This window comes from Cupressus sempervirens, chromosome 11 (assembly GCF_028749045.1).
Source record: "Cupressus sempervirens isolate cs-2001-9-10 chromosome 11, ASM2874904v1, whole genome shotgun sequence".
In the NCBI taxonomy this organism is placed as follows: Eukaryota; Viridiplantae; Streptophyta; class Pinopsida; order Cupressales; family Cupressaceae; genus Cupressus; species Cupressus sempervirens.
In genome coordinates, this window is record NC_143128.1 from 554,519,467 (window position 1) to 554,545,716 (window position 26,250).

The following is a 26,250-nucleotide window of genomic DNA, read 5'->3' on the forward strand; positions in this document are numbered from 1 at the left end:
CAACATCCCATGAAGGCTCTAACAAATCCCTTTGTAATCATAAAATCCTCACCAATGGTCATTGTCAAATTTGAACATGGATGATTCTTAGGCACCGAACAAGTAAGGAATAATCAACAAGTTTTGCATACATCGTTAGTATGAATACTCATAGATGTTAAGAGTAGAAGACTTAACTATGTCATGGATGTTGCGATATCATTGCCAATGTAATTAAAACCGTCTGATGTTTCTATGCTATCGAATTACAACTAATGCGAATAATGAAATGTCTCCATTGATCGCTATAACTAGAACATTATATGTTGAATGCCCAATGTGGCAACTGCCAGAGCTCCTAATGTAGGTTGATTGCAGCGACACCAATATTTGCATCACACGAGTGACACATACCTCATCCCTTGACCGCACTTTGCAACCAATATTCTACCTTCCATCTAGCATTTGAGATCTCCAAGTCATGTATTCTGCATACTTTGGATACAACCACGAGATTCCAAGATCCTCTCCAACACACTTATGACTTCTACGAACTCATTAGACTATTTCAAGTCTGAACATGGAGTTCTTATTTTGTGCGACACTTTTTCTTCTTTGCAAGATCTGAATAGGCACCTCTACAAGGTTTCCACTCAATCGACTAGATCTCCTTTGTTCTTGTGTGCCAACTCGCATCTCTAAGATTAAGATTGTATACTACTCCTTGGTGATCATAGTCTTCTTTGAAATCAATTGGGACCATGTCAACACTTCAATTCATCTCTCTAACTTCTCCTTCACACAAGGTGTTTTTTGATACTCTTTTCAACATAAAATGGATTGAGAAGCGTATACTTGGAAATTCAAAGCACAAGTTGCAAGCGTTGTGGATGATATATGAATATCTCCAAAGTGAATCAATGCTCATTAATATAGAGGATAATTCCTAAAGGTATTATGTATTGGCAGTCTAGCTTCTTGTGATCTCTATGTATTGCCAAGCAGATACGATGAGGCCATTGGAGTTCTCTACAATGATACCAAAAGATCATAAATGGTTTCAAGTCGCAGAACTTGAAATATCATGGGATGACATGTGCCATTGAGTATTAAGAAATATTGTTGGCGACTTGCATCAAAGTTGTTCCAATATATTGGATCCATACCAATTAGAACCACTGTTGAAAGTATATCAACCACCATCAAAGGAAGAAACCACTTATATCGAAACCCTTGAAAAGAAGGTGACAGTTGACACGTCATCTGTCATGGGAATGAATGGATCTTGACATAAGTGCTTGAACTGATAGATAATGTACCCTAGTACGATAACTACTTAAATTACATTATTAGAGTAAACATAATCCTCAAACATGGATATGACGTGGCTTAGAAATGGGTTTCTAAACACATTCTCTAATAATTAAGAGTACATTGAAATAAAGATTTAAGGTTAAATACACACTCCATCCCAATGTTTAGAAAGGTGGTGGTCTAGACCATTCAACTACGAGTATAGAAAAGGTAAGTATTGAGGTAAGTTAATCGTGTTGATTAATTTGTGTTAAGTTTTCTTGTGTAAAGCAGTAATGATTTATTATTTATGTGTATTTATTTAAAATTAACATATAAATTGAAAGTTTGAATATGTTATATATATTTGCATACATGTATTCATTTATATATATGCATAATTGTATTTGAATTATATATTTGTTCACGATATTTAATAAATTTGATATAATGCTTGTCCAATATAAAGAGATTCGTTATGGGAGCATAAAAGAGCTATGTGCCTTGATCTTTTCCTCCAAGAATGTTATTGCAAGAAGAGGGAGATTGAATATTAGAGGGAGTGTGACTTTTCATTAGAGACAACCTTGAAAGAGAGGGAGCAGATAAAGGATACGATTCAGTCAACTTTTGGTTATTTCGGTCATATTGATTCGGAGGGAGTTGAGATGGATTCTTCAGTGATAAAAAAATTGGAGCAGTCAAGAGAATTGCAATTCATGAATATACCTCGTGACTATGTGATTTAATGGGCCTACCCCCTGTGTACATCATGAGGAAGTGACAACTTCCAAATGATAGCACTTGTATTTGCAGAAATTATTGAAAGGTAATGATCTTACAATATGGTAAACATTATGAGAATGTGTGTGGACATACCTTATAAACGTTTTTTTAGTACAAGGTGACTGTTATGCAAATTGATGTTTTGGAGGGCCATTACACAGATTACTTGGTAAATATCATGCGACTTGATGTTTTGGAAGATCATTACTCACAGTATTTGGGTGAATATCTTTCATCTCAACATTCTGGAAGGCCATACTCAAAGAGTATTTGGTGAATATCATTGATATTCTGGGAGACCAATACTCATGATATCAGATGTGATATCAAACATTTTTGAGTAATTGGTGAATATCATGTATTTTGGGAGACCAATACTCATCATATCAGATGTGATATAAAAACCTTTTGAGTACTTGGTGAATATCGAATGTCAATATTCTGGGAGACCAATACTCACGATATTAGATGTGATATCAAACCTTATTGAGTAAGTGGTTAATATCATAGGTTGATATTTTGGAAGACCGATACTCATGATATCAAAATGTTGAATATCTTTTGATCAAAGATATTCATATATTACATTGAGGTAATATATGGTCATGTGTTTATCCTCCCTAGCTAAGAGGGAGTGTTGATGTTTTGCAGCCTTACTCAGATAAATTACATCAAGATATATATCAGAGTTAAATTATGATAAGGAACAGACATGAAGGGTCATAAAGGGACACGTCTATTCTCACTCTCTTATAAATATAAGTGGAGATTGCAGTTGGAAAGCACATACCAAATGCATGGCAATGCTTATTACGTTTGCAAGAAATCTCAGAAAACTAATAGTTGGGACCATTTTGTTTCTTAACAAAAGGAGGGAGGGTTCCAATAGATGGCCAATGTAGTAGAGCACACTAAGGACACAAAGTAGGAGTTTTTCCTATATGCCTTTATGGAAATGTCTAATAGATCACATCAAGTTGTTTGGTTGGTACATTGACTTAGGTGCTTCTTTGCACTAACTCATTGTTGAGATTGGTTGATTGACTACCACGCACCATTCACTAATTCAGTTATTTTTGGGGAAGAGTATACTGATGTCGGAAAGGGCAACCCAATAATACAATATATAGGAAGGACTTCAATTATCCTCAATATATACTAAGTTCAAGGCATGGAACTCAACCTTCTCTCTATCAACCATACTATGAGACACTCTCCTCCACTGGATGCGATATTCAATGCACAAATTTAGTATCGTTGATGGGTATTGAGGATCATTGTCTTTATAGGCTTGTTGACATTGGGGGTTCTTAGGAGCTTGCCATGGCAACCGGAAGTTCCTCATCAACAATCTCTAGCATCAACGAGGTGGGCATCTAAACATACACTAGCTCTTGAATTGGTTTGAGAGGTTCTAGTTTTTGGCTTACTTGAGATTCAGATTTAGAAACATGGAGTTTGTGGGGCTTGTTAGGTTGGAAAACCACGTTGCATACTTGGTGAGCTGCTAAGGTATTACAATTGGTTCATTCTAATGTATGTGGATTGATGAACACTCCTTCAATTGCTGGGTCCTAGTATTTTCTATTTTTTGTTGATAATTTTAGTTGCAAAGTGTGGGTGTATTTCCTTAAACAAAAACGAAATGTGTTTAACATGTTTCAAAAGTTAAGGCATTCATAGAAGAAGAGCCAGGTCAACAAATAATAATTCGTACATCAAACGGGGGGGGGGGGGTGTTGTGTCCTTCCGATCTATGTGATGATGAGCTCATTTAGGGTAGATCAGCTAGGAAATAGAGCAAGCAACAAAATACAATTAATTTCACTCATATGGCCAACATTCACAATATTTAATGGGTCATAGTCGTATTGAGAGGTTAAAGGAATACATGAGTAAGAACATGTTATAGAAGTTGAATCCCATGGCCTTTTGGAGAACAAAACTTGGGTCCTTTTTGATCTTTAATCTGGGAAGAAGACGTGGTTACAATTGAGTATATATAGTTAAGTTCAAGGCTAATGAACCTTGGATAAGTACAAGGCTCAACTAGTTGCTAGCAAGGTCTCACATAAAAATGGCGTTGAGTATGAGGAGACTTTTGCTCCCACAGCCAAAATAAGCACCGTTTGTGTTGTCCTCACCATTTCAACGTAGTTTGGATGGAAAGTACATCAAATGGACATTAAGAGTGCATTTCTCAATGGCAAGTTGTAGGAAAATGTCTATATAACACAACCTCATGGTTTAGGGCTGCCAATAAATAATACCAAGTATGGAGGCTAGTGAAAGCACTCTATGGCTTGAAACAAGCTCCTCAGACTTGGTGCACAAAGATTGATAAATACCTCAGCAATCAAAGCTTTCCTAAGAGTCTTGATTCCAATTGGTATATCGAATCTATTAGTGGTGATATTCTTCTACTTGTCATCCATGTTGATGAACCGATTATTACTAGTACATTTGAGTAGGCAAATGAAACTAAGTTTGTGCCAGTGCCTTGACATGATAAATTTGGGACTTCTCTATTACTGCTTAGACGTTGAGGTTTTGTAGACAAATGACAAGTTCTTTATATCTTAGTCGACGCATGGTACGAGTTTGCTAGATAAATTTCAAATTCAGTACCACAAACTTGGATCTATTCCTATGGAGAAAGGACATAAGTTGTCTACCAAATCAGATTCACCTATGGTTGATGAATTCACATACAGACAACTAGTGGATAGTCTCATCTATTTCATTGCCACTAGAGTTGACCTTAGTTTTACTCTGAGCCACATTTCTTGCTTCATGACAAGCCCTAGAGGTGAACATCGAGTTGCAACAAAGAATGTGCTAAGGTATGTGAAGGACACTCTATTGTCCCCACTAAGTAGGGTTAGCTTGGGACGAGTAATAGCTGCATAATACATTTAAAAATTCAAACAACAATAAGTCTAACTATACTATTCTATCCTCTAACCCCCAACCTTCAAGACGTCTCTAGATCGGGGTTCCTAACCCCTTAGTTGTTCCACCGTCTTCTCTAGAGTGCCCCACTTAAGGTTCTTCTTGGGGGGACATCCTCTACCCAAGGCCAATCCCATATGCATATGTTGACTCATCATAATATTTTGGCAATGATATAATTCTCATCTAGCCATTCATATAGGGTTGTACTAATCTCTTCCATTGATATAATAGCAATTCATACGAGGATCCAAGCTCCTGCACTGGCACTATGAAATACCATTTATCACTCATCTATCCATTCATATGGGGTTGTACTAATCTCTCGCATTGACACGATAGCCATTCATATGAGGATTACACTAACCTCTTGCACTGGCATTACGAGATTCCATCTAACCATTCATATAAAGACAACCTCAAACTCTACACTGGCACACAATCATTCATATAGAGATGAGTGCGGTCCTTACAATGGCACTATGGAAGTTTTAATTAATTAATTAGATCCACAAGAAATTATATGTTATCTTGTTACACATCAATTTTACATTTAATAATGTGAAATTATCATATCTCATTATTGAATAAGAATATTATCCCCATATATTTTCACATATATATATATATGTTTCCATATTTATTAAAATGCTTACTATTTATATACTAAGATATTAGTGATATAACAAACTTAAATAATATACTTCATAAGAATGTGAGAAGAAAAACATAATTAATATACCATAGTTACTTACCTTAAGATGGTTGATATCCAAGCCCTTAGTAATGCCCCTATGCTATGTTTTCAACACTAAAACAGCTATCCTTATTATTGGGTACAACCTTTTTGTTGGATGGCATTGGCTCAAGGTCTTTGCCTTGTAGTCACTGCTGGTCCAAGCTCTCTACGATACCCTTGTCTTATCAGTCATGTGGGACCCCAATGTTACTCTTGTCTGTCTACTAAATCTTGATATAGATATTACATAGCATTATTGGTCATGTTTGGTTCATTCCTCCAAATATTATTTTTGTCTTATTTGGTATAAGAGTTTGTAGTGTTCCATATATCCGCTGATGACTGTAAACTTCTCCTTTTGTATGTGATCCACAGATCGCTTATGAACAGGTGCAGCTGTATCATTTCCTTAGCATGTTATCGTTTCTTGATTATGTTATTATATTCCATAAAATTATAGTTATTATAATATTAACTATATAATTATCATATAACTATATTATTTTTAGTAACTATGTTATTGTATTCACAATAATATAGTTATTATTGTTATTGAAGGGACTATAAATATTGGTTAATTAAATATTAGTAATTGATTATCTTGACGATATTATTTATTTAATATTTGATAGCATAGCTATATTAGAAAATAAGGTTAACATTATTGGACAGCTTCTGTCTACATCTGGGTTTGTCTTCAGTATGGGAATTGGTGCAGTCACATGTACCGACAAGATACAACAAGCGATAGCTCTTTCTTGGACTGAAGTTAAATATCGAGGAGCTGTAAAAGCAACTTGTGAGACAGTTTGGCTTCGACGAATGCTTTCTGACATGCACATGTCTCAAGCAGGTTGTTCACCTCTATTTTGTCAATGAAGGGGTGCTTGAACGTTCCAAAAATCCAGTCTTCACTAAGCGGACATGGCATGTTGAGTTTCACTATAATTACATCAGCAAGCTTGTTGAGGATGGATTGATACAATTGTATCATGTTCCAACTGAGTATCAGACCGTAGACGTCCTAAACAAGTCTCTGGGCCCTGACAAGTTTGTAAAATTCAAGGGGCAACTTCTTGTAGTTGACAGATTGACAATGAAGGGAGGTATTAGAATAATATATGCATATATAATTTAATGGGTAATATGGTATGTTTAGGTAGATTAGATTTGTTTCTAATTTAATCTTCATAGTTTGATTGTTTCTTTAGGAAGAATCAACTGTGTAATCACCTATATATGTACATTTAATTTTATCAATAATATCAAGCAATTACTATTTTAACAATTGTGACTAGTTATTAAGAAATGGAAATTGCTAAGAAATACATCTTGAATATGATAAAATAGGTAATATACCACAATATTGAGAGTGACTATGTTGTAGTTGATTATATATGATGTTCCCATACATGTCCATCATTTGCAGAGATTATCGTGGAGACTAATGGCAATATCAAATTAAAGGAATTGACTTGTCCAATTGTTAGTCATTTCTTATGGATAGTAGTGGGATACTGAATAATTATTTATGGATAATAATATCTATCAGAGAAGGCAATTTGTCTTAGGTATGATTTAGATTAATTTTCATAAAACATATGGCAGTGGTTACAAGTAAAGGACTAATGTGTTATGGAATAATGCGATGGTAGGAGTAACTAGTCTGTGATAAAGGAAACACGATTAGTTATGAAGGATGATAATTATGAAAGGATATGGGACATGCCTTTACCACGTCTTATCACTCAAAACACAGAGTATGTAGAGGCAGTCCCATCATTCATTGAAGGAGGCACTGAAAGAGGAACTTGGAATGGATTAAGATGATCATAAGGATCAGAAATCAATTATTTATTTCTAAATAGAGAATCAGAAGTTATAAAATATATTTGATATTCTTCACAAGGAAGAGAAAAGAAAGGAAATGAGTTATTCACATTGCTGACAAGCATTGCGTGACAGCAAGCAATTCTGTAATGTATCTATGGGTAAGACATATATGTGACAATGTAGGAGGTAACTCCCATGATGGGGCAAGGACATATATCACAAATCCTTGCGGGAGATTTCTCAAGATAGGTAGGCATATGTGTTCTAGAAAGCTTGAGGGAGCCTGCTTGTAGTTTGGTTTAAAAGTGCCCTAAAGACAAGTAAACCCCCATCTTCCTTAAGGTTATTAATTAGGAGAGGAGTACGGAATCAGAGCTCAAGTATGTATTCTGAATCAGTGATTGTTTTTTAATTTAATTTGATTTAAGTGCATAGTGATGTATGTTAATATTGGGGAATTGGCAACCTCCTGTTAAAGTTGTAGCTTCAGTCGGATTGATTCAGTCTGATATACATTATTGTTATTGGTAATCATCATTTCCTATATACACTTATCCATGTTCATAATATATATTATTGTATATAATATATATATATTATATGGTTATTTATATTACTAATATATTAATATGTTAACTGGTGATTATTAACTGTAGAGACATGTCTCTTCATGAGACATGTCTCCTCCTCTCTCATTTATAAGCCTTCATTTGCATTTGGAACACAATCAGTACAATGATAATTCTTAGTTCATTTGCAGCGATCTTAGAAAACAACATGGTATCAGAGCCAACTGCAAATGTAACAAATTAAAAAAAAACAGGTTGGTCTAGCAGTTATTTTCTGAGTAGTTATAATTTATACTTCATGCCATCAACTTAACTTAGGCCCTGTATGGAGGGGGATAGGACAGTGATTGGTGGAGAGACGAATGTTTTATTATGAGTGGAATAGACAAAACCAAAAGGAGTCAACATTCAAGGCAGCCTCATAGCAGATTGGCAAAAGCCAGAACGACTGTCATACCAAGTGAGGGTTAGAAGAAACTGACTGGAAATCAGTACAGTCAGAACCAACAAACGAAATCAAAGAGCAGTAGCAGTTTTCCTCAAATCGAAGCAAAAAAAGAGAAGAAGGTACCACCATCTCGTGTTGGTAGAAAGCAGCAAAAGCATAAAGGCCCTGAGGCGTGCACATACCTTATGCAATCAACATTGTTTTATTATTATTATTTTGTTATAGTGGGCAATGCATGTAAATTAACTTAAAAAAATTGGATAAATATACGTGATATCAAAGGAGAGTGTTTGATCAAACATGCTGACCGTTAAATTAACACACGAGGACAGAACTCCCTGTGGAAATGACCACTGCAAAGTCATTGGATTATTAAGATGGTGTTTGTAAAATAGTTTAAAATGATTGAAATAGCCGTGTCGCCAAAGGAAGTGCCGGTTGATGTATGCTCAAGATGCCAGATTCTATGAGCACGTGTGATTAATAACCACTTTAAATTGGCCTCAAAAATGTTTATTGAGGTCTCTAAATCTTAAAATTAGTATGCACAAAAGAAAACACAGTTATGTTCAGATAGTGGGTCCGCCATGTGGGGAAGGAGGACCTGCGACAAAGACACAACAACAACATGGAATACCAAGTTGTTTGAAAGTAGACTTCTCTACTATATCTTGAACTGATAGCTTTATTCAGTTGCCTTAGTACAGTGAACATGGTATTACAAGCCATATCATTATGGGAATAAATCGAAGTAATAAAATGATTCATATCAAATAGATCGATTTGGCATATGTAAAAAAAATGATCAATAAAACTACGCATTTTCCAAATCAGACGTGCATTCTTCCATAGCACATCTTGTACAGGCTCATGCCAATCAATAAATTGACTTTGTACATAAAAGTTCGAGAAGCCAGTGTTATGCCTTGGGGTGTACCGGGAGCGTAACTATTGAAATTCAAATTGCCCACGCAGTTTCCCTCACAGATTCTATGCATCGTCACTACCTTGACTATGGACAAAACAACAGAGAAACATTGAGGCAGAAAGTTAGAAAAACGAGATTCAAGAAAATAGTGGGTGGAGGATGAGACTCGGTTGTCAGGTGATCATGGATTAATTCATGTGTCTAAGTCAAATTATTAAGACTAGGCATTGCATTAGAAGAGACATTAGTGTTGCTAAAATAAAAGGATATTAAATACATAGGCTCTGGTACGTTGGGGACCCACCTATCAAAGTGACTCAACTCTATCTTATTCCTATACTTATCATATGTAGAAGATGCAGAGTTATTCATATAAGAGAGATCGACAAAGGCGATCAATTTAAGGCAACGAAGATGTAAGGATGTAGAATATAACATTAGAGGTATGATTATATATTGTTCATAACTTAAGGGCCCGTTTGGTTGTAGGCATAGGAATTGGAAAATTAGAAATGGGAATGGGAATGGGGAAAGGGAATGGAAAATGACAATTCCAGTCCCGTTTGGTTCACCTGGAATTTGATTGGGAATAAATTAATCCCTTGTTTGGTTGTACGAAATTGGAATTAGAATAAGATTAAGAAATATATCTTTTTGTTTAAATTTATTAATTTTAAATTAATTTTTCCAATAATATAATGAATACATTCATCCATGAAATTAGCCATGGCATAAAATCAGCTGTTGCACATCGAAGTCAGTGGCCTTGATGTTGACTTTGAAATGTATAAGAAGCACAAATCTCCTTTCTGCTTCAGAAGACTACAAACGAAAACTATGCAACGAATTGCAACGAGACTGGAGGAGGAGAAATTGAAGGTTGGAATGGTACTCATAATCATAAAATCTCAGAATAGGAAGTTGAATTGGAGCTTCTTCATTCCTCCCAACAAATTGAGAGCTCTACTTCTTTGCATATGATAATGTTGGAAGAGATAAAAGCATTGAGACACGCACCCTAGTTGGAATATAAACCTGATGCCGGCGTGGAAGATGACTCGAAGCCTACACAAGTAACATATTCAAGATTTTTTTGTATGATTTGAATAATTACTGTTACAATGGGATTTTTCTTTGTAGATTTTAAGACTTTATTACTTATATTTAGCAGTTTTTAGAATTGCTCAAATTTTGGAGAAAGAAAGACCTCGACACCAAGTCGTGCCGATGTGTGCATGGCAACAACAGTCGGCAAGCCATTTTTATTTGCAATCCCCTTCCCTCTCCTGGCTAGTGTTCATTCACATCGATGCCCTATGTTTTCCCTGTTTGTGTTCTTAGCAAATTTTCGCCTGTAATTGCACTTGCACAGATGTAAACTTGTGATGTCTGCTTGCAAAAACAAAGATCTCGGGTATAGAGAAAAAACCTTGAAAAATATAGACATAGTAAAAATCAACTCATTGTCAAATTAGTGATGGGAAATCTTCCGACTCATAAATGTTTTTTTTCCCTTCTTGCACAACCACAAATTCCAAAATATAATGCAATATGAGAAATGCAAATTGAGAATAGGAATGGCCTATTCCACTAACATGTTTTTTTTGGAATGGAAATAAGCTCATTTTGCGGTCAAAATGAGTATACGTATTCTTATTCCCAATTCTAATTTGGTGCACCAAACAGAGAATACAAAATAATTTCTAATTTTCTATTCCTATTCTTGTTGTATTCCAACAGCCAAACAGGCCATAAGAGTATTATATATTATGAACTCTCATTTAGTACAGGCATATTTCTTTTATTTATTTAATAATTGATATTTAAAAGAAAAGATATTACTAGATGATAATTCATTGAAAAGATTAATAAAATCTCTTATGAAGGGATGACCATAAGCTTCTAGTGCTAATATAAGAGATGGATACATTCCTATTTGGCTGCCATGATGGAGTTAAATGCAACTCTTAGTGTCACTATGGGAGATGGGTATTGTTACTCAATTGATCAACTCTACTTAAAGTAATTATCATTATATCCAGAAGGTGAAGCTAAGAATAAAATTATCTCATCATGAATTACGTAGAAAATCAAAATTCTAATGTTTTTATATTTAAAATCAATAACATTATTTAGAATAATTATTAATTGATTTTTATTACTATAAGAGCTATTTTCCTTGATCTTTTCCTCCAAGAATGTTATTACAGAAAGAGGGAGATTTGAGATTTGGAGGGAGCCTGGCATTTCATAGAGGCAACCTTGAAAGAGAGGGAGCATATAGAGTATATGATTCAGTCACCCTTCAGTGATCTCCGTCATATTGATTCAGAGGGAGTAAACTATGTTGGAATGGAATCTCCAGTGATCAATAAATTGTAGCAATCAAGAGGACCATGATTCATGAATTTACCTCAAGTCTACATAATATCAACATATGATATTCATCAATGATACAAATTTGGAATACATAGATTGCAAGATGTGCATAATATAGTTTTGATCAAAAGATCAAACAAATACCTTTGCATGAACAAAGGAAATTTGAGTTGTTGTGAGACGTTAATGAAGCTTTTAAGAATTCATTTGAACCATCTATGAGTCTCTCTTTGATGATTGAAACTCGATGTATGAGTTGTAGATTCATACATGTGGCACAATCATACTCAATCAAGATATTGGCGTATTGTGGATGAGTTTGAGAAAATGGAAGGACATGTTTGCTTCTACTATTAAGCTAAATGAATGTTTGGACCTTCAATGGATGAAAAGAGCAAGTTGGAACTTAGAAAGGAATTGTCATACCTGATACAAAATTGTTCAACAATATAAGAATGAGTGGGAGTTTTACATTGTGGGGGGAATAATAGTCAATGTTCCATTTCCACTTGAACCTTCTTTAGAGGGGAGATGTGATGTTTGGACCTTCAATGGATGAAAAGAGCAAGTTGGAACTTAGAAAGGAATTGTCATATTTGATACAAAATTGTTTAACAATATAAGAATGAGTGGGAGTTTTACATTGTGGGGGGAATAATAGTCGATGTTCCATTCCCACTTGAACCTTCTTTAGAGGGGAGATGTTCCATTCTCAAATAATCTAAGAAGACAATTTCTGAATCTTCATGTGCAAATAAGTATTCTTATCTTTTTACATTTATCTACTCATTGTAGTCTCTCTTATTTGTAATTCTATACATACTATAAGGGTTATTTGTCCTTGATATTTTCCTTCATGTTTGAGAAAGTTCTTAAAGGAAAGAAGGTTGGTACTTTACATATGCTACCAAATATTGCGCAGACTCAATCTAATGATAGTAGCTCCAAAGACCTTGATAATCAAGATGGATAAAGTGAGGCTATTTAAGCAAACATCTTTGATGATTGAGATTAAGAGGGAGTATGACACTTCTTCTAAGGCAACGCAGGAGCTTAGAAGATTGATACTCAAAGGGAGTCTAGAAATACGTGTGTGTGACTGCATGATTTTGATGCGCCTACTCCTATGTATATCATGAGGAAGTGATGACTTATCACTAGAAAATCAAAAAATTGATATCAGATTCAGAGTAAGTTTGACAAGAATCCTTTGGGGAAAAGAGCCTCTAAGGGAGTAACTACTAGACTTGACTTCCTAGGATCATTGTTTAGAGGGAGATTTTTGAGGTGCAATCTTCTGTGAATGGTATCTTCTCTACGAGGAGAAGTTTTAAGTGAAATTCCTTGTAATGCGTTCTTCTAGAATGAGATAGAATTGAGGTGAGAGCCTTTGCACCACCCTTTGACTTGGTTCATGGTGGTTACTATTTCACATATAACCATTGTAAGGTCACGATCTTATGAATGGTAGACCTATTATCATTACAAGCTTCATTAAGTTGTTCCAGAGTGCTGGAAGTCATGATAACGAATGTATCAACTAGAAGGTAACCATTGTAAGGTGACAACCTTATCAATAGTTTGATCTATCTCCTAGATACACTATATTAACTTGTAGCACGTAAATGTGTTGGAGCAAGTGTTATCATATGGTTCTTCGGGCCGAATTTTGCCAGAAACCTTGATAACCAACTTATCATGGCTCATTGGGCTGAATTTTGCCACCTTGATAATCAACTCATCATGGTTCTTTGAGTCGGATTTTTTCGAACACCATGAAAATCAATTGTTATGGTTCTTCGGGCCAGATCTTGTTGGACACCATAACTTAAATTTGTTATAGACCACACTTTAAGTGGTGTTCAAATCTTGTATTATAATTGCTTGAATTCCTTTTTGCTAAAGAGGGAGTGTTGAGAAATTTAGCCTAATAGTGAATTGAATATCATACTGAGATGATATCTCTTCATATACTTGAGAGCATAATTGTTCTGCAAATCCTCTATAGGTAAGAGGGAGTGTTAAAGTCGGATTTATTTGATCTGATATACATTATTGTTATTGGCAATCATCATTTCCTATATATACTTATCCATGTTCATAATATATATATATATATATATATATATATATATATATATATATATATATATATATATATATATATATATATATATATATATATATATATATAAAGTAGTATATAATATATATTATATATGGTTATTTATATCACTAATATATTAATATGTTAACTAGTGATGATTAACTATAGAGACACGTCTCTTCATGAGACTTGTATCCTCCTCTCTTATTTATAAGCCCTCATTTGGATTTGGAACACAATCAATACAATGACAATTGTTAGTACATTTGCAGCAATCTTAGAAAACAACATCTCCTAGTAGGGAATGTTAGAGATTGCCAATCCCAAGTGCAATCCAAACCCTAATGGGGAATTTTGGGGTAAATCAAGGACATTACATTTGGACTCTACTAAAGAAAATAGATAAAATAAGAACCTTGATGAGGATTGGTGGTCCATTATGTGGCATGACATTGCTGATTTTGATATTAAATTCTAATTTTAATATTTAAGTTTATTGTCCAATGCTACAACTTTTGAACTTTCTAGCTTGTCAATTAAATCGTTAATTAAGTTTTTGTAATTTCTCATTAGCTTTTGGCAGATGTTATCGCTCTTTCATTTCACCTATGGTAGATACTTTAGATTTGCTGATACAAATTCAGTCTTGGAGAGATATGTGAGACATCGAGAGCATACTTAGGTAGATGAAACATCCAATTTCGGCGAAGGATCCTACTTTGGGATTATATGAGCAACATATTAGGCCCATTACAATGAACACTTCGCTTCAAATGGAAGCCTTTGCTCTGAAGCCCACATTTTATGCACAAAGGGATAGAAGGGTGCCTCCATGTGAAGACCAAGAGGTTTTAGATGGGTTCACATTGGCCATTGACAAGATGTATCCAAGGAGGAGACTAAAGTTCATTCCTACAATTCCTTGATTTTGCAATTCTTCACGGTCCATCTTTAATTAGATTTTAGGAAGGTTGGATATAGCTATATTAGCTCAAATTGAGAGATACACCAAAATTTAAAATTATTGGAATTTGCATGTGTACAAGTTTCCAGTTTTTATGCTGCAACAAGGAATTGGTCCACATGGCTTTATCCACTCCATCAAGAGGAATAGACTTTAGACGAGCATAGAAGCTAGTGGCCGTGCATAGTCTCTTCGACTTGAGAATTGTTAGCCTGTAGAGTATTCACAAGTCTCTAGCTTTATATTGGGATGTTGATCTTGAAGACGTTACCTAGGTTGATGAGGTGGAGAGATTAAAGGGATTGGTTGTGTTCTAGTTGGATGAGGTAGACCATCACATTGGAAATGACTCACATGAGGACTTCAATTTTGACACAATGTTGGGAGATGCAGATTAAGGTTAGGAGTGTACTTTTTTTTTTGTATTTTGATTTGAAATTTTCATATTGTAACTGAAAGTGAAACTGCGGCAGCTGTGCAGCCTTTGGGCATTTAATGAAGTTTATAACTTTTTTTTTTCATCACATGCGTATTGAAAATGAATTCTGGAAGCACTTCGAATTAAGTATTCTGAATTACTAATTATGCTTGAATTGTTGAATTAATGTCTCAATTGAACACAGATTTTATACGTTAAGGTTCCTAAGTGTATATATCCATGCTTTTTCCATATTTTCATATGAACATTTAATATTTTCCTATATACTGTCTCCTAGCTGTAGTCAAAATTGGCTTGAATGTGGGGCTGAGATATGGAACCCTTTTTTACGGAGGGGCAGATTGTTAACTTTAAGAGAAATAATTGAAGGGTAGAGGAAGCAAAAGCATTAGGTGGGGCTACATTTGATGATGATATGTTTGTGGATGAATTTGTTTTGAACCGGAGTTTTTATCATCTAATATGATGGAGCAGTCAATGGCGAACTTCTGGTGGAGAAGCATATTATTTATCTGTAGTGTCACGTCATGCTGTTTAAACGTCACACAACATTCTGACTTTTGTTGTACTCCTGTTAAGCCTAACTAACAGAAAGTGTTATATTTTCTCTGAATTCTCTTATAAGCTATATGATGACATTTTACAAGTTTTTTCAATAGATTGATTGATTGTTCTACGGAGGATTTCATCCAAAGTTAATAAAGAGGAAAACAATATAGGGCAGAAAATCTGACGAAAAACAAGGAGACCACATACAACATTTAGAGCTAAAATGGCCAGGACAAGAACATTTTTTTAGTTAGAACACAATGAGCAGTTAACACCATACAAAAATTAATACAGCAAAATACGCTCACACCTAGAAGTGGAAATCAACATGAGCGTACCATTGTTGATTTCTCTGAGTCTGGATGCAGCTTAGCTCTAGACCTAAGGAAGAGTGATGCGAGTTGCAACAGATTTCACTTTTCTAAAGTGATTTAAAGTTTAGACAGCTTGAAGCATCATTACTCCCATTTCAGAGAACCGCATGGAGATTAATCAGATGTAGGGCCAAGTCCTGACAATACAAAGCCAATTTTGCATTTTATTTTGGTAGGGACTAAGAAATATGATTTAAATATGAAATTTGCTCCCTGTGCTGCAAGGATACAAGTGTTTCCTCCATCTCTGGCTTTATAAACTCAGAGCAGTCGCTGAAGAAGATTCCATCACAATTGGAAACTAAAACAGCTGAAAATTAAATTCTTGTGTATAGGAGTCTGATTGCTTAGCCTGACTATACAATCTTTAACAGTGGAGGCGCTGGTATGCATACATTTAATATGACAATAGCTCTCATCCCCCAAAAACTGTTTGACACAGTTGAGAGTGATTGAATTAGGACTGCAAATATTCTATGGATGTGGTGGTCAGAAACTGGCCTGCCTATAAAAAAATCCCCAGTGAAGAGCTATGTTTCATAATCCTGCAACCTACAGATTTAAGAGAACAAAACAAAATTGAAATTACGGTGGCTTGAAATTCAAAGGCAGGCACTGATTAAAAGTGGGGGCGGTCCAAATTCTCATGCTTTTTGCTAACAATGAAAATTCCAGATTATCCAATTTTTAAATAGTTGGGGCCAAACGAGAAGGAGATAAAACCTATTTTGTAAGGGAGAGTGTCCTTCCAAAGCACAGGAATTATCTCTTATTTGTCAGAGAGGTTGTTGACTTCAGTCACGAAACTGGAATTAGTCAATGACAGCATTTGCTAGATTATCAAAAACCTGATTCCATTCTTTAAAACAGTGCCCAAAAGAAATGATCTCAAAGCCTTGAGCTAACAAATTCTTGTTGTGTAATATTTCACAATCTCCAACCTTTGGATAGTTATTTCATAGCTGGAATAACTATTAATATAGTCTCCTTCCACTTCTAAGTTTTAATACTTTAAGGTGACAGCCATTTTGAGAGCTTCCAAATGGCCAATGCCTCTGCTTCGTTGTTCAATTGGAACCTAACTAGAAGGGCCTGCCTCTGATAAAACAATCCGGGCTGTTGGATGATCACATTCTTACCTCCTTGACTATGATCACCTCTGGCTATTCCATCAAAATTAGTTTCAGAACTGTCCTTGGGCAGTTTGCAATTGACAATATTCTGCTTCGAATAATTAAAGGTTGGCCCATTAGCAGGGGAATGCAATTTTGTATGTGATTTTATCTGATTAGCTGGATACACTCATTCCCCTTTGTACCACCGTATTTGATTCGAATATGGTTCAGATGCATGTCAAATACTGTATCCACGCGCCAAAAAAGTTCTAGTATTCTAGCTGTATAGGAATATTGTGTGATTTCATTTTCAAAAGTTTGACATAAAACTTCCTAAACTTGATTAAAGAAACTTCATTTGTGCAATTTTTTTTTCATTTTTCTGCTTGTTTGGAATACTATTTTATTTTAGAATACAATTATTTATCTATAACATTTTTTTAAATTTTAGATTATTTTATTTATTTTAGTTTTCTATATTTAAATTTGAATTTATTTAGATATTTCTCAGTTCTAATTTATATTCAAATGTTACTTTAATTCATCTTAATTTAGATTTGAATGATATTGTTGGTGATTTATTATAGATCCTGGTTTGATATTATTTTGTAAATTGCAGATTGTTAAATCAAATCCATAATAATTTATGGAGCACTTAGGTGTCTGTTGCTTTTAAAGTAATGAAAATATCAACTAAACTTAGTCGTGTGCAATATATGTGCATGTGTTTTTTATGAATGTCATATCCAGCCGTTGCTTCTGAAGTAATGAAAATCTCATCTAAACTTAGAAAGTTGTGTGAAATATATGTGCATGTGTTTTTTATGAATGTCATATCCAGCTGTTGCTTTTTGAAGTAATGAAAATCTCATCTAAACTTAGAAAGTTGTGAAAAATATATGTACATGTGTTTTTTATGAATGCCATATCCAGCTGTTGCTTTTAAAGTAATGAAAATCTCATCTAAACTTAGAAAGTTGTGTGAAATATATGTTCATGTGTTTTTTATGAATGTCATATCCAGCTGTTGCTTTTAAAGTAATGAAAATCTCGTCTAAACTTAGAAAGTTGTGTGAAATATATGTGCATGTGTTTTTGATGAATATCATGTCCAGCTGTACCAATGTAAGCGGTCTTCAAAAATGGCTGTATCCATATCCAATACTGTATCCATATTTGTATCCCAATATGTGTCCATGCAACTTTGGATTTTGTCTATTTTATGAATTTATGCAAATTTTGAATATTCAATTTTCTAACGTGTCCTGACTCTGAAGTGCAAGTCAAGACTTTGGCCTGCTTAAATTTTCGCTGACTTCAAGTTGTAAACTATGGTCATGAGGCCTTTTGCTTTTTATACGTGTTTCACCCTGTCTTGCTTATTATGGCGCATTAACTTCTACTGTGTGTTACTCATGCAATTAAAGCATCTGATATGAAACTTTTCATCTTAAACGTTTTGAATTCATGGTCCATATTTAAATCTGATTCACATGGCACCTGAGGTTGGCAGCAATAAATCTAGACTTACTCCCACAGTATAAGAAATTCATTATTCCTTTTGTCTTCTCCTAGTATGTCAGCAGGTTGGAACTATACTTCTAATTTTCTAAATGAGTGGCTCTACCTTAAAAAAACTCAGGTGATAGCCTGTAAAATTGGATCCAGAATTGGGAATTTATATGATGGGCTGTTCATGGTCTGAAATTTCAAATATTCCAAGTAGGGAATAATGCAAAATCTTTTAGTACAGCCTCTAAACTGTTCTCCAAATTAATATTTCAACTCAGTAAATCAAGAATGTTATATTTTTGGGCCCGGTTCTATATGTAGCTTGTGGACCTATTTGGGACCACATTTTCAAAATTGTATTGGGCTGACATGTCATTTTTTTTAATGGGGGTGCGAACTTCATATTTATTTGTCTTCTGGGAAGCGATTGTTACCATCGTGGATTGTCTCATATCGATTGTATTTCTCATTTCAGATTGGAATTGGATCCCTGATTTCAAATTTTGGAGGTGCAATATGCTCCCTAGCCTGTAATTGTAGTTTCAGTGGACTCCTTAAATTAGTTTGTCGATATCACCAAATTCGTGAAGTCTTTGTTAGAGACAATTATGTAATCAATCGTCAACATTATCGCAGATCTGACGCTATATATTCCGTATTCAGAAATTTGATTTATGGTCATATATTCTATTTATTTGACCTAATTACAAATATTTATTGCTGGTATAAATCTTTATATCTAAAGCTGGTATTGTTTATCAAGGATAGCTCTTGATTAAATCTGAATTTTTTGGCGAGACAATTGTCATTGATGGTCATCAACAATAACAAATGTTTTGTTCAAAGATCAACTACCTTGTGTTTGTTAGGAATAGAGGACATTATTGGCGCTTGGGAGTTTTGCAGAGATGTTGTATTAGTGACATGTTTTATCATTGATGCCTACATATATTCTTTGGCTCATGACAGACTTAGATTCTATTATTGCAGGCTACTTAACAGTTCAACGCAAACAGTGATTGACAGATTTGGATATGCGAGCTTAGATTTGTGTAGAAGAATGAGTATAGACATCATGTCTATGTTTTCTGTACTTTATGTGATATTCTGGAAGAGTGATAGTTTGTTTGTGAAGACTGGTAGCAAACCAGTGAGTAGGAATATGTGATGGAGCCAGTTATAGTATTTTTGCTATATCTTAATGGCAAGAAGGAATTAATGCTGGCGAGTATGGAAGATGGTAGAAGACTGGTTTGTGCACATATGTTCAAACTTTTAAGTCATTGGACTTATTTTGGAAAGGTCACTGGTGTGTAACGTGCAATACATTTTACCAGCAGCCCACTGTGTTGATGTAGTGTGTGAATTACCATTGGCAAATGTTCTATTCTCATTTTAATGTGTGAGTCACTCTTGTAATGGTTGTATATATGCTTATGAAGGTGTGTATGCCTTAGCATGGCTTTATGTAATTAATTGTATATTGGGGAAGCTCTAATAGGCTGACCTAATTAATTATTTGTAAAGAACATAAAGGAAAGATATGTTCCTTGTTTGGAGTGTGTGAACTGAATATATGGTATGTTTGGGTACATGATGCAAGCCTTGATGCTGGATTATCAGAGCACAACAAGGAATTTGTTTGGATGATTATTGGACATCAAAGGAACTGTTTTGGCAAGTAAGTTGCAGATCAGTTAGTTCATGCTTATTGGATAAGTTATCCTTAAAGATCTTTCACTTTTCTTAGAGCACTTGGTTAGTGGGTCTACTTGTTTTTATTAACCTTTTACAGGGTTAGAACCTTCTAGGAAGGTTCAAGGTCTCCTAACAAGGATTTGTCCTTTAACAGGGACTGGTGTACCAAATGAGTTGTATTTGACTCCTAACAGAGTCGCATCCTTTCACCAGGAATTCATGTATTAGTACATTGTATTGTGGGTACCATCTATATTGGGGTTATCCCTCTAATCAAGGGTTTTCCTAGTCAACACAATCATTGTGTTATGGTGTATGGTTTCTTATTGTTGTGCATCATTGTTCTAGTTGTTGGTGATCAGTTTTTATAAGCTTGGATTTAATTATATTTGTTGACAACTGATTCACCCCCCCTTGCTCCCTCTAGTTGTTTGTGGACTTTACTTAATAGTGTTGACTTGGCTCCTTGCTTGGGCGAAGACAGAGTAACCAAAGTTTAATATACTAACTTGTATATATTTGCATATCTGTGGGTATTGGATCATTGAGTTTTGAAGATGGTAACATAAGTCTAGACAAAGTGAGATTGAATAGTCAATAACAACATAATTCTTATTCAATCCTGATTGATATCAAAGTAAATCACAAGGGATCAAACGCAGGATATATTGATAAATCCGAACATCACAATTACTATACTGCAAGCCTTGGTGAGATTGAATTCGCAAGTCTCAGGGCGATTTTCCCAAATTTTGATATTAACGAGGGATCACCATTGTCTATATCTATGGCTGCATTGCTGGTAACAATAATCACCATTGTGATCACAATTTCATAACTCGATTTGATTTTTGAGATACAACATTTGAAGCTAGTCGTTGCTTGGAGTTTTAAGCGATGTCATACACACTTGATAGTGATTGAGTCATCACCTTATAGGAGGGGCGAGCGACACTCCTTTCACATTCTTTGATACATTTTGCATTAATTTCTCCTCCATTTGGAGACATGACTAGGATCATTTTGTGTGCCATATATTCTATATGGGGCTTGTATTCAACAACATACTCCCTGATTGAAGTGAACTATAGAGATGACATTGTAGTATCATAGTTGAGTAAATTGCATCAAGAGCTAGTGCTTGTCATATACTCAAACTTGACTAACACAATAAATAACATTCGTTCGCAAGAGACATTATCAACATCATTAAGATCAAAGCATTTGAGACAATATTGTCGTGGCAGTTCCTTCCATTGCCATCATCTTTGCAAGGAAGTTGGTTGGCGTGGTCTAGGTAACAAATATTAGATGCCACTAAACTTCAAATCTGATTGAAGATATATTTTGATAATATAAGAAAAGCTTATGATATTTTATTGTTTTAAAGATATCAAATTGTATCAGAAGACTATTGAGCAGAGGATTAAGACATCATTAATCAACCACTAATTGCTTGACGACTTCAACGCCAATTATATCTTAGGATGGTTGCTTGTACTGATCAGCAGAGGCGAGACATTAAAGTGGTACAATAGTTTTTGATCTTGCCAGCTTGTTGGGAAGTTCAGGTTGTCGATCATAATATGGCATGAAGCGATAGCCAGTGGTAGTTGAAGGCATTACAAAGAAATGGCCAGGAGCTCAAGGTTGGTGTTGACATCCCATTTGATATATTGGAGGCATGCTTGAGTAGTAAGGTGGATAAGTCACCTTCAATGTTCATGTAACAAGTCCTTGCTCCTACTGAGACTGCCTTAAGACAACCAGGATTCTTGAGACACTCTGACAAGGAAATCGAGTTGGCAACTATTTTCTTGCGTAAGTGAGATTCCGAGGATCTCAACTCGAGTGCCATATGATGATGACTCCACAAAGGAGATATAGCACTTGGTAATTGACAACATTCAGAGCCTTGTTAACATCAGTAGCGATCCTTTCACAATGAGGTTTGCAATACTGGAGATTTGTGGAAAATTCAAAGTAACCAATCTTCTTTTGGATCTGTGATTGTAAGATTTGATCTACAACATGTTTCATCACTTCTTGGTCACAATCAAGGAGTAACATGATAACAAGGTTTTTGCTGCCATGGAGAGCATAATGATTTAATCAAAAAGTATTATTAATGTTTTTTAGTTTATGATTTTTGTATCAATTCTGTTTTTTCACTTCTTGGCAGTATTCTATATTATAATTTTATCTGTATATTTTTAGGTCTTACATTTTGTGTTCAAATCTGAGAATAGCTACCTGTCAACTACTTTTTGCTCTCATTTGAATCGAACCTGTTGTGCGTAACTGCTGTAGACTGTTTTTCGTTGAGTTAAATGGCCTATTAAGCAACTGGGTTGTTGATTATACCTTCTCAGGGAAGTTTCTTGTCCTTTTATGGACTGGAATTGTTTTTCCATGATGTGCTTTTAATGATTCTTGATTTTTTAATCTGCCTCTCCCAAATATTTTAGATATTGTCTTTGAATTCCTGATCAAATTCTAAGAAACAAAAAGAAAATTGTCCTCCCATTTCATGCTTAATGTTCTAGATCCTTGTTCATTTCAGAAATAGTTTGAATCTCCATGAGATAGCTGTTGTTTCAGCCTTTTTTATTGACTTTTAAAACCAGAGGAACTTAATGCATCTTGGGTGAGCCTGGTGCTGATGGCACGTGCACTCTATAAAGGTGTTCACATGTTTGAAATTAGAAGGGGCAGGGTTCTACACCATAGAAATAATTCTTTTGTCGGGTTCCACAAGGCATATCTCATATCAAATTGGTCTCTTGCTTGGCAGTGACCTGAAAATACCTTTACTTTTACCTTAGTGCCTTTTGTTTAACTGTTTAAGCCAAAAATTATTTGCTTGAGATTCTAACATTAGTATTTTCCAAAGATGTGGCACCGTCTATGAGTAGGTTTTACACTCTAGAAACAATTCTGTTGTCAGGTTCCACAAGGCTTGTCTCACACCAAATTGGTGTCTTGATTGGCAGTGACATGAAAATGCCTTTACTTTTACCTTAAATGGCATATATTTGAGCAATTTTTTTTTACTTGAGGTTCTAAATTAGTATTTGTAAAAGATGTGGCACATGTATGAGTAGCATTTGCTATAATTCTGTATGATTATGGATGTTATAAAATGAATTTGTATTTTATGTTTTAATCCATGTTTTACTCATGTGATATTATGTGTAAGGAAATGTAGGCACAGACTTGGACGGTCGAGGGCTCATTGAAATCAAAAAATTGGCTTGGATATGGAGAGACCTGGGATGGCACAGGGTCCTATGGGTGGGACAAGACATCAGAAATGAGTGTTGGATTGTCTTATCCTAGATTTAAGGGGTTACCAGCTGTGTTATTGACCAGATTATCCCTACTTACAGAAGACTGGGTAAAGTGGTCATCTTACAAAGAGAGACTATTTGGACTCTCTGTTGGATTGGTTACAGATGAACACCATGATTTGACTTACAATCTCACTTGGCGTTCCTTAGTGGATCCTTCTCATCGAGCCTCTAGGTCAATACGGAGGCAACTGGGTCACACTTTGCTTTCTTCAATAAAGTACACCTACAAAATTGATGAAAGAGATTCTCCTGTGAGACCAACTCGTGGTTTTGCATTTGCTTCTACATCGCAAATCGCTGGCATTGGTCCAGATAGCCGACTTCTACGGTTTGTGCGCCAGGTGGAATTTTCTTCTTCCATATTATATTTGCATCTTAATGTATTTTATATTCATATTTTGATGTTAATTGTCAAGATCAGAACTATTTTGCTCCACGTATCTATTTGTGTTGGTTTTTGTGATCATATTTAATTAATGACCATCTTAGGCACAACAAAGCTGCTGAATTAAAAGTTTATTTTGCATATTGTGTTGAACCAGAATAGGGCTAATTTTTTGTTAAAGTGTACACTTCTATCTGAGGTGGAATTATGATTGGGTGTTAAATACATAGAGATGTATGTTGTATGACAGAGATTTAATTGTCTTTTGCATGTACTTATTTTGACAGCATCGTGCGTTTTTCATTTTTTGTTTCCTCCTCTTCTTGGTTTTTTTCTTGCTTTATGCTGGGAATTTTGTAGAAGAGTGTTAAAAACTTAAATGTATAATAATTAGTTCTTTGTGTCTTGACTTTGACTTCTTTTTTGTGCCTACGTTTTTCTGGGACAGCATTTCGTTACTAACTTTATCAGTCTTCTTGCTAACTGTTAGCTGCCAACTTGTATACCTATGCCAAGGATCCCCTGTAATTTGCCATTCTGTGCGAGCTTCCCTTTTTCACACTATTTCTTTTAAATTTGGCTTTCTATTTTGTTGAAATTTTTGTTACCTACTACATATGCACTTTGGGGATAATGAATTCAATAAATATATCGTCTTTAAAGTTTGGTTTATATTTCATTTTAACCTTTCCATGAACTATTGTTAGTTTTGTTCTGTTGTCTTCTCTGCATATGTAGATTATGTACTGCTGTGCTGCGTGAAGTTAAAACTGTAGGTCCCATTGTTTTTAACTTGAAAGGTTTGCTGTAGTTGTATGCAAAAATATAAGTTTTTTATTTACTGTAGCAATTTCTTGTTCTCGCATGCACAGCTTGAAAGAGTAATAGACAATTAGAAAACACGAAACAAATTGAATGTTTTTTTACCACTCTTCTCAATTTTCCAATTTTATTTACCTTGTCTGTTAACCAGTTTTTTTTTTGTTGTGCCACACCTCTTACTATTGAATGTGAGAAAAGTGAACTGTTTGATATAAATTACTTTGAGATACTTTTGGGCAAGAAATTAAGTTCGAGTTTCACAGTGCGTGCATATACAATGTAATAAACAATTAGAAAACAAGAAGAAATAAAATCGATTTCTTTCTCTCAACTGTGTTTACCTTGTCTGTCTGCCAGAGTTTATTTGTACTTTAATGCCACTCCCGAATGCAAACAATTGACAGCAAAAGTGAGAGGAGTGATTCAGATAAAAAATGTTGACAAGACTTTTGAGCAAGAAAAGTTAAAGAGTTTGACAGTCTTAATTTATTTCCTCAAATTGTATCAATTTATAGGACTATTAGGCGGTCTTGTAAGAGCTGCACCAGAAAGTCCCTTAAGCAATATCAACTCTGAAGGAGTGATTTTTTTCTTCTTCTACTTGAAAAAAGGAGTAGAATGATCTTCAACAAATGATGCTCTGAAGTGCAATGTGTATGATTTCCTTCGATCAATCTTTACAGGATGACAAGAACATTGTTGGAGTTAATATCAAAGCTTTTAAATGAGAAGAGTACATATTATTTTTATCAAATAGTTATGCATACTAGATTGCATGACATACATTCTTTAAAAAAAGTCATAGAGATATTAATTTGTATGCACTGCATCACATTTCAACAGTCCTAGAGTGGATTTTTGGAGCACAAATATGGGTATAGGAAACAAGTTTTGGTATAATTCATGGCAAGTGAATTTTCAGTAAAAGAAAGATTTCATGCAATCTGAAATGTATTTTGCTACAACTACCATAGAAGAATAAAGTCAATCCAACATGTAAAAGAAGTTGGGAAAGTCTGTTTCCTG

At 34.8% G+C, this 26,250-nt stretch overlaps 1 protein-coding gene across 1 annotated transcript in view; it reads left to right on the forward strand.

Annotated features, from left to right (window-relative positions):
- Positions 1-26,250, forward strand: part of LOC149530835 (uncharacterized) — a 129,561-nt gene that overhangs the window by 44,735 nt on the left and 58,576 nt on the right. Inside the window, exon 2 of the mRNA XM_089809285.1 lies at positions 23,873-24,358. Coding sequence (XP_089665411.1) covers positions 23,873-24,358 — 486 coding nt within the window. The remainder of the gene's footprint in view (positions 1-23,872; positions 24,359-26,250) is intronic.